General features: G+C 43.7%; 1 protein-coding gene across 2 annotated transcripts in view; it reads right to left on the bottom strand.

Annotated features, from left to right (window-relative positions):
* Positions 1-2,210: 2,210 nt before the first annotated feature.
* SLC35F3 (solute carrier family 35 member F3) overlaps positions 2,211-8,072 on the bottom strand; it is a 461,576-nt gene continuing 455,714 nt past the window's right edge. For both annotated transcript variants that reach the window (XM_029593874.1, XM_029593875.1), the window contains one exon: positions 2,211-3,622. In XM_029593874.1, coding sequence (XP_029449734.1) covers positions 3,378-3,622 — 245 coding nt within the window. In that variant the 3' untranslated portion in view covers positions 2,211-3,377. The remainder of the gene's footprint in view (positions 3,623-8,072) is intronic.

The following is an 8,072-nucleotide window of genomic DNA, read 5'->3' as shown; positions in this document are numbered from 1 at the left end:
ATACACCCCTGACATCCAAGAATGGTCCTTTTCCACTCCCTTCAGTGAACACTAAATAGAAGTATTGAGCATTTCTGCTTTTTCCTAATCTGTTTTCCTCTTCAGCTCTCAATTTTTCAGTTCCATTTTTGGTCTTCCTTCTTTCACCGATATACCTGTTTCCTCATGGTCTCTCATTAGCTGTTTTTTTTTTTTTCTTCTTCCATGCACGCTTTTGCCATCCTGACTTCTTTCCCCGCCTCATTTGTACCAAACATTCTTCCATGGGTTCTTGTTAAGATCTTTTGTACTTTTTGAATTGAGAATCCAGGCCTGAGGGTGAGAGAGAAGGGAAGGAGGGGTTGTGAGAGAGAGACGGGAGAGAGTAAAATTGAGGAAAAGGAAGGGAAGTAGAGAGGGAGCAAGAGTGTATGGGAAAGAGAGTGTATGAACACACTCCCACCATTCACCCATGTCCCATTTTCCCAGGGAGAAGATGCTGAGGAAGGATGGGAGGCAGGTTGTAGTGCTCCTGAAATTGTGGCTGGGTTGTCTTAAACAATCTGTCTGCCAGTCCTCTGGGAACCCTCACATCTGACTCCTGCCTCCCCACTTCCCCGGCGTTTCAAATCAACGAAAGGACCAGATGCCAGTGGATTCCACCCCAAAATGAAGAGGGGACACCCCCCACCCCCCTTTGGCCCTTCTTGCGATTCGACCTGCATCATACTTTAGGGAGTGGGGGAGCACCATCACATCCCTCGCCTCAGGCAGCAGATTTCCTTGAGCCATCCCTGTGGTAGCATGACTACAAAAAGCACATAGCGCTCTCCTCCTCCTCCTACCAGCATGCTACTCCTTTGAAACAGGAAGTGTGCAAGCAGAGAGGAGGGGCTGTGGGGGAAACAGCAGCATTGCATGTGCTCTGCGGCCCGCGCTGATGGTCCTTTGTGCCGGCTGTACCTTCACTTCTGATTCCTCATTCAGCCTGCGTCACACACACACACACACACACTCTACACCATGATATTGCACAGCACCAAATGTGGTAATACAACAAAAATTCTGACCTAATTTTGTTAATGTGGTCACTGTGTTTCAAGTGGCTTGAGTACAAGGTTTCACAGAGGGCTCTACCTGAAAGCTAAAGGATTACTGCGGGTCTGATTGAAACAAGATGAGGCCATTGACTTAGGATGCGGTTAACGTTTTATTAATTCATTCTGCCGAATAAATTACGGAATCCAAGAGTACTGATTTGTTAAAAAGCTTAGAAATAAAGGTTAATAAATAAAAACAAAAAATATATATCAGATGAGACCTTTTTATTGTTCTAACTCTTAATACATTTCTTAACTAGCTTTCGAGAGCTAAAACGCTTCTTCGGGTCAACAATTTGAAATCTTAGTGAATTCTGTCCACATTTTAACACAATGCTTAGCATGGGTGAAATAATGACCTTTTGAATGAGAAAATTTCAAAATAATAGCTTCTTGTCTGTTACAATGTAAATTTTAAAAATAGTAAACTATAACTTTGTTTTCCGTTTTACAGAGCATGAGATCTATCACAGATAGAATTAACAGCTGACTTAAATTCGGCAGTAAATATCCTGCAGCTTATAAATTCCATAAAAAGTGTTGCAAAATTTCTTTTGCAAATATTTTGTACGTTTTTAGCGCAAAACAGAGAAATAATGAGACATAAGAGTGACAGATAACCTCACTAGTCTATCTCCTACTGTACTTATGCTGTTAATGCTAAACTATTTTCCTGTGACGTCCTTTGCTTCCAGCAAGTTTCCTTACCTAGGCCGTTTTGTTTCAAAAAGTGGAGGTGTGTAAATTACGGTGTGCACAGGAGTGCATCTCCAGTGTGCAGAACTTGATATTTCTTTTGCAGGATGAGAAGAAATGACACAGGAACTTTGCTGACTAGAAGTCAGAGTTTAGGACTACTAAGTTACCTATGTAGCTGTGTCCCACATGGAAAAAGATATAGACTGGAGAAGGCACTGGTTTCCTCATGCGTGATCTTAAACAGGTTGCAGTTTAGCACAACGCAGATATAAGTATTTCCAAATGGCTCCCCTCCCCCCCGTCATTCTAAGTTTTAACAAATTTTCGTGCTCTGATGCAATGTTGTACGCATCTTCAGAGTGCCTTCCAAACCTCTTCCTCCCCCCCCCCCAAAAAAAAAACAAAAACAAAGAACCACAAATAGTACTTGCTTTAGTTGGTTCTTGGAAAATTCAAGTCTAGCCTGTGTGTGCTATATAACAACAATGATCATCAGTTTCTTTCTGTTAAGATTTAAGGCAATACAGTGCACATTGATAGCCTTCGCTTTCTGATACCAGTTTTCAAGAATACAATTATGACTGTTTAAATTGTAAACAGGGATTGTAGCCACCTCCTTCCTCCCCCACCCCCTCCCCAAAAAAAGTTTCCCAACATAGTCATGACCTGCAAGTTATCGTTTCAATGTACTTGATGCAGCCATTACCCTAGTGTGTAGAAGTTGTCTTGACTTAACCTGTAACTCCTAAAGAATGAAGGTCAATTTTATTCTGGTGTGCAGGTGAAGCCACAATTGGGAAAGTAAACTTCTAGACCCTTAAAATGGTGATTCTTTGGGTAAGAAGTAGGAGAAATGTGCTGAGGTCTGTGATGTGCTCGAGGGGGCTCCTAGGAGATCCTTGCTAAAAAATAGTTTTATTAAAATGAGTCTCTCACCCAGTGGAGCCTAGCTTGATAAACTGGTCACACATCACTGTTTGAGGTATGATTCGTTTTCAAATTACACTGTGGTGTGGGAGAGTTTTGTTGGCGTGCAATCTCAGACACCGGGTAGAACTTTGACATCTTGAAATGATACCAACTGGGTTGGGAGAAGCAAGGGAAAGGAATTACAAAACAGAAGACTTTCATTGCAGGACAAATACCCTATAAAATGAAAATAATCACTACAACACCCTGGAACCCTGAACATATTACTGGTTTGCCTCCCAGGGTATTGTTCTGCTTTAAGACTGACACAGCATAGCTTATTTAAATCACAGTGTGTAACTCATCGTAGAGTTTCTAATCATCAAAACATTTGTTTCGGCGTCCAGTGAGAAATTACCTTTAAAAGAAAATATATAATAGACATTTTAATGTACATTAGATGCATTTAAGAGATCCGAGTCTCTTTGCTGTTCATAACAGGTTTTGTCAAAAAGGGCAAGCATATTGGACATGCACCTCAGACTTCATAATATAAAAATTATTCAAATATGTACATAAGACTGAATGTGCTTTTTTTTTTTTTTTTTTTAAAGATTATTTAAACAAGAAAAGACCTCAAAATCTTAATATGCTATACAGTAGCAATGATGATATCATGGTAAAATGACATTAATGTGTAAAAGCTGACATTGATGGTCGTGTTCTTCTAGTTTTAATTTGAAGTCCTGGCCCTATGTCGCCATTTCCTTCCACATTCTCCTCCTTCTTACGTACTTTGAGGCGTGTGAGAAGCCTTATTATCCAGACATCCCATTCCTCTGGCAAAAGCAGCAAAAGGAAGCCCAAGCCGATGATGACAATGGCTATCACTCGGACACTGTTGAAGACAATTTCGCTGGTATAATGATCAACAACTGTATGAAACATTGAGCTTGTGTTACTATGCAGTAGAAAACAAAAAGCACAGTGACGTTATTGCATGCATAGGAGTGTGGCATTAACAGCCCATAACCAGGGAATCACGCTCAGCTTATTTATTAATTTGATTTATTGGTAGTCCAGCCTATACACTCAGGGTGGACAACAAATATACATTACAATACAGCAGTCATCAATATTATAAAAAAAAACAAGCAGAACAAACCTCAACAATAAATTAACTTTGAGTGATTACATTTTAAAGGTCATTAGAATTCCTTTTGAATGAAACTGCTCTTCAAATACAAATGTATAGCATGAGAGATTTACAGAACAAACCACATATTTTAACAAAAAAGTGTCCTGAGCTATTGTAGTATCTACTCTTCGAGAAGCTGGATGTATAAGGAACAATCTAAAAATAACTTGCGTAGTTAAATTATGCAAGCAGATTTAAAGTGCACACTTTATGAAAATTTTTTACCCTATTGTTTTTCTTTGAAAATTAGCACGTGCAAAGGATGTATGCTAAAAAGCAGCCATGTGCTCTGCACATTCTATTTATACAAGCACCTCAAAGATGGGAAGAGGGGCAACATAGCGCACATATCCACTGGAAAGTCTCTTCTTTCCACAGCTAAGAAAACAATTGCTGCAGAAAAGCCCATGCATGATTGTTGGGTGATCTTCAGTCAGGTCATTTTACCTGGGTAAATACCTTTGAAATTGCCCTGACAGAAATGGAAATTAACTGATAAGAAAGCTCACCACCACATCAGCTGACGTCAACCTAGTGAATTTTCATGATTACTAAAAATAGCAGCTCCAGGGACTTGAGATTTTTAGGAAGCTATTTAAATTTTTGTTTTTGTAATTTTGCTTTTAATTAAATATTATTTGATTGTCATTCTAACTGCCATTTTGCTTGATTCTGATAGTACTTTTTATACGTGTCAGATGACCACTGCAGGGGTGAATGGCTTAAAATATATATTTCTGGAAATCTGGAAGTCTTTCAAAAGGGGGAGAGGAGAAGAGACAATAGTACTCAATTACAGCTGTCCCTTGATGGCCTCTCCTGAGCGGAGGCATGTTGGGAATAGATTATTATTATTTAAGCTTGAGAAGGCTTTTTTGAAAAGGAAGGTTTTGAGTGCTTTTTAAAAGAAGGTTCTGTTTTGGAGGCATCTTATTTCTTTGGATAAGGTGTTCCAAAGGAGAGGTCCTGCAGAGAAGGCACGTTCTCTGGTTTCCTAGAGATGTGTGAGCCTTGGGGATGGGACATCTAAAGCATGAGATTAGAATTATCTGAGGTGCCGGGAGGGGGTATGGATTTTTATTATAGAGGAACTCCAAGGGGAGTGTAGTTTATGAATCAAGGAGTGTGTAATCATGGCGAACTTGTATTGTACTCGGAAGGAGATAGGGAGACAATGTAAGGATTTGAGAAATGGAAAGATGTGATTGCGCATTGAGGTGTTCGTAAGGAGTCTTGCGGCCAAATTTTGAATGATCTGCAGAGGACGGATCGTGTATATGGCATACCTGTCAGGAGTGAGTTGCAGTAGTCTATGCCCAAGAATATAAGGGACTGGAGGACAGTCTTAAAGTCGTCAGATTCAAACAGGAGTTTAAGGTGATGGAAACATAGTGAGGTAGATTTTATAAAAGTACACCCGCGCGTACTTTTGTTCGCGCACCAGGCGCAAACAAAAGTACACTGGATTTTAATAGATACACACGTAGCCGCATGTATCTTTTAAAATCCAGGGTCAGCACGCGCAAGGCTGCCCAAAATCGGCAGCTTGCGCGCGCCGAGCTGCACAGCCTGCCCAAAATCGGCAGCTTGCGCGCGCCAAGCTGCACACCCTGCCTCCATTCCTTCCGAGGCCGCTCCGAAATCGGAGCGGCCTCGGAGGGAATTTTCCTTCCTACCCCCCCGCACCTTCCCCTAACTAACCTGTCCCCCCCGGCCCTAACTAATTCCCCCCCCTACCTTTATCGCGAAAGTTACGCCTGCCCGGCTGATGGCGCACCATGGTCCAGTCTGGGGGCCGCGGCCATGCCCTGGAACGCCGATGACATGCCGGCCGCAACACACCCCCAACATGCCCCCGATGACGCGCCAGCCATGACACCCCCCCCCCCCCGACATGCCCCCAACACCCCCCCAGGAAAGCCCCGGGACTTACGCGTGCCGCAGAGCCTATGCAAGATAGGCTCGGCGTGTGCAGGGGGGGGGGGGTTTGGGGTAGGTTTTCAGAGGTTATGCGCGTAACCCTTTGAAAATCCACCCTAGTTTGTAGAAGGAAGAGTTTGTAATGGTCCTTATATGTTGGTGCATCGAAAGCGATGAATCAATTGTGATTTCCAGGTTTCTTGCAGTTTGTGAGAGTGCTATAGATTGGGAGTCAAAGGAGAAGAGTTTGGGTGTGTTATCCACAGGGTGACATGATAGGATAACTATTTCGGTTTTGGAGATGTTGAGGGCTATTTTATTGCTATGTAGCCATCTTTGGATGGTCGTGAGGCAATGGGTGAGGAAGGATTCGGTGAGGATCCAGATTTTCCATAGGGGAAAAAAGAATCGGATGTCATTGGTGTAGATTTTATAGTGGACTCCAAGGTTGGTAAGGGTGTTACATAACGGGGTAAGGTAAAGGTTGAATAGGGTCACAGATAGAGCAGAGCCTTGAGGTACCCCAGATCTCATGGGTGTCAGGGGAGAAGTGAAGGAGTCAATAGTGACTTGCTGGGTTCTGTTATTCAGGTAGGATGAGAACATGCCAAGACAGAGCCAGAAATCCTGATGGAGCGGTGCCTGGAGAGAAGGTTGGCATGGTTGACAATGTCAAAAGCAGCAGAGATATTGAGAAGACAGAGGAGGATCACTGAGCCTTGATTGAATCCCCGTTTTACTGTGTCAGAGCTGGAGAGGAGCAGCAATTCGGTGCTGTGGTGCTTTCTGAACGTGAATTGGTATTGGTTGAGGATATTGTTCGTGTCAATGTAGTTGCAGAGTTGGTGAAGCACCGCTGTTTCTAAGTTTTTGGCTGTGAAGGATAGGGAGGAGATCGGGTAGTAATTGGAAATGATAGGGTTAGCAGAGTGTTTTTTAATGGTGGGTCGGACTGTAGTGAGTAAGTCAGGGACAATACCAAGTAGACGGGAAGAGTTGATGAACTTGGTGATAAATGGGACAACATCCAATTTGATAAGTTTAAAAAGGGTACAATGACACGGTTAAGGGGAATAGATGAGGGTTTGAGGTTATTGATGATCTTGATAGTGTCAGATTCCGTAATGTCTTTGAAACGTTCCCAGGTTAGGCCATCTGAGATCAGTTGATTGGTCTCTTCTGGATGGGAGTTATTAAAGATTTTGTTTACCAAAGCTGTCTTGTTGGTAAAATGAGTAGTGAAGGTTTCTGCAATGTTCATTTCTGGGAGTGAGGGTGGAAGAGATGAGGTGGCTGAGCTGGGGTTAATTAATTTCTTAACTGCAGTATATAGTTCTCACAGGACAAGCAGGATGGTAGTCCTCACATATGGGTGACATCATCAGGATGGAGCCCAATCACGGAAAACTTCTGTCAAATTTTCCAGAACTTTGACTGGCCCCTACTGGACATGCCCAGCATGGCACTAACCCTGCAGCCAGCAGGGGTCCCCCTTCAGTCTTCTTTTTTCCACGCAGCAGTAGCCTCGCGGTTTAGGAGTTCTGAAGAGATTCCTGACAGGAAGTTTCCTCACGGACTTAATTAAAATTACTTTACCCCACAGGGGTCCCTCCTCTAACTTTTCTCAAGCCGCGGTATTCCAGTAAGTTTTTCACCGTTTTTCGTCTATTACCGTCGAGTTTGGCCCTCGCAGCCTACTGGCCATCGACCGTACCGCGGCTCAATTTTTCTATGGCCATGGCGTCGGGTTTTCGTCGGTGCCCGGACTGTACTCGTACCATGTCTATCACAGACCATCATGGAGTCTGTGTAATGTGTTTAGGTCGTGAGCATGATGTCCTGACTTGCACCAAATGTGCCCTTATGACACCGAAAGGTCGCAAAGCCAGAATGGAGAAGATGGGACTCCTTTTCCATGCTCACACCCCGACGCCGTCCATCGCATCGACATCATCGGAACCAGCACCGTTGAAGTCGCACCACCATCGACAACCGTCCGGTGACCACCCGCCATAGACGTCTTCACGGCCATCGACTCCTGTTTCTTCCCCTCAGGATCGAGGGGATCATAGGGCGAAGCATCGCCATCGGCATCGGAAGTCTCGGACCGTCGAGGGAGCAAAATCATCGACCTCGCCACGTCCGAGCCACCGTCGAAGAAGCCCCGTCCAGGAGCGGCACTGACCACTCCTGCGACCGGGACATCGAGGCCACCCTCACCCGATCGGGGTTTGGGAGTCGCGATTCCACCTGTAAATGTGGTCCCT

The sequence above is a fragment of the Rhinatrema bivittatum genome, chromosome 3, assembly GCF_901001135.1.
Source record: "Rhinatrema bivittatum chromosome 3, aRhiBiv1.1, whole genome shotgun sequence".
Classification (NCBI taxonomy): Eukaryota; Metazoa; Chordata; class Amphibia; order Gymnophiona; family Rhinatrematidae; genus Rhinatrema; species Rhinatrema bivittatum.
Note: the sequence above shows the minus strand (reverse complement) of the source record. Positions and strands in the feature narration are given on the sequence as shown.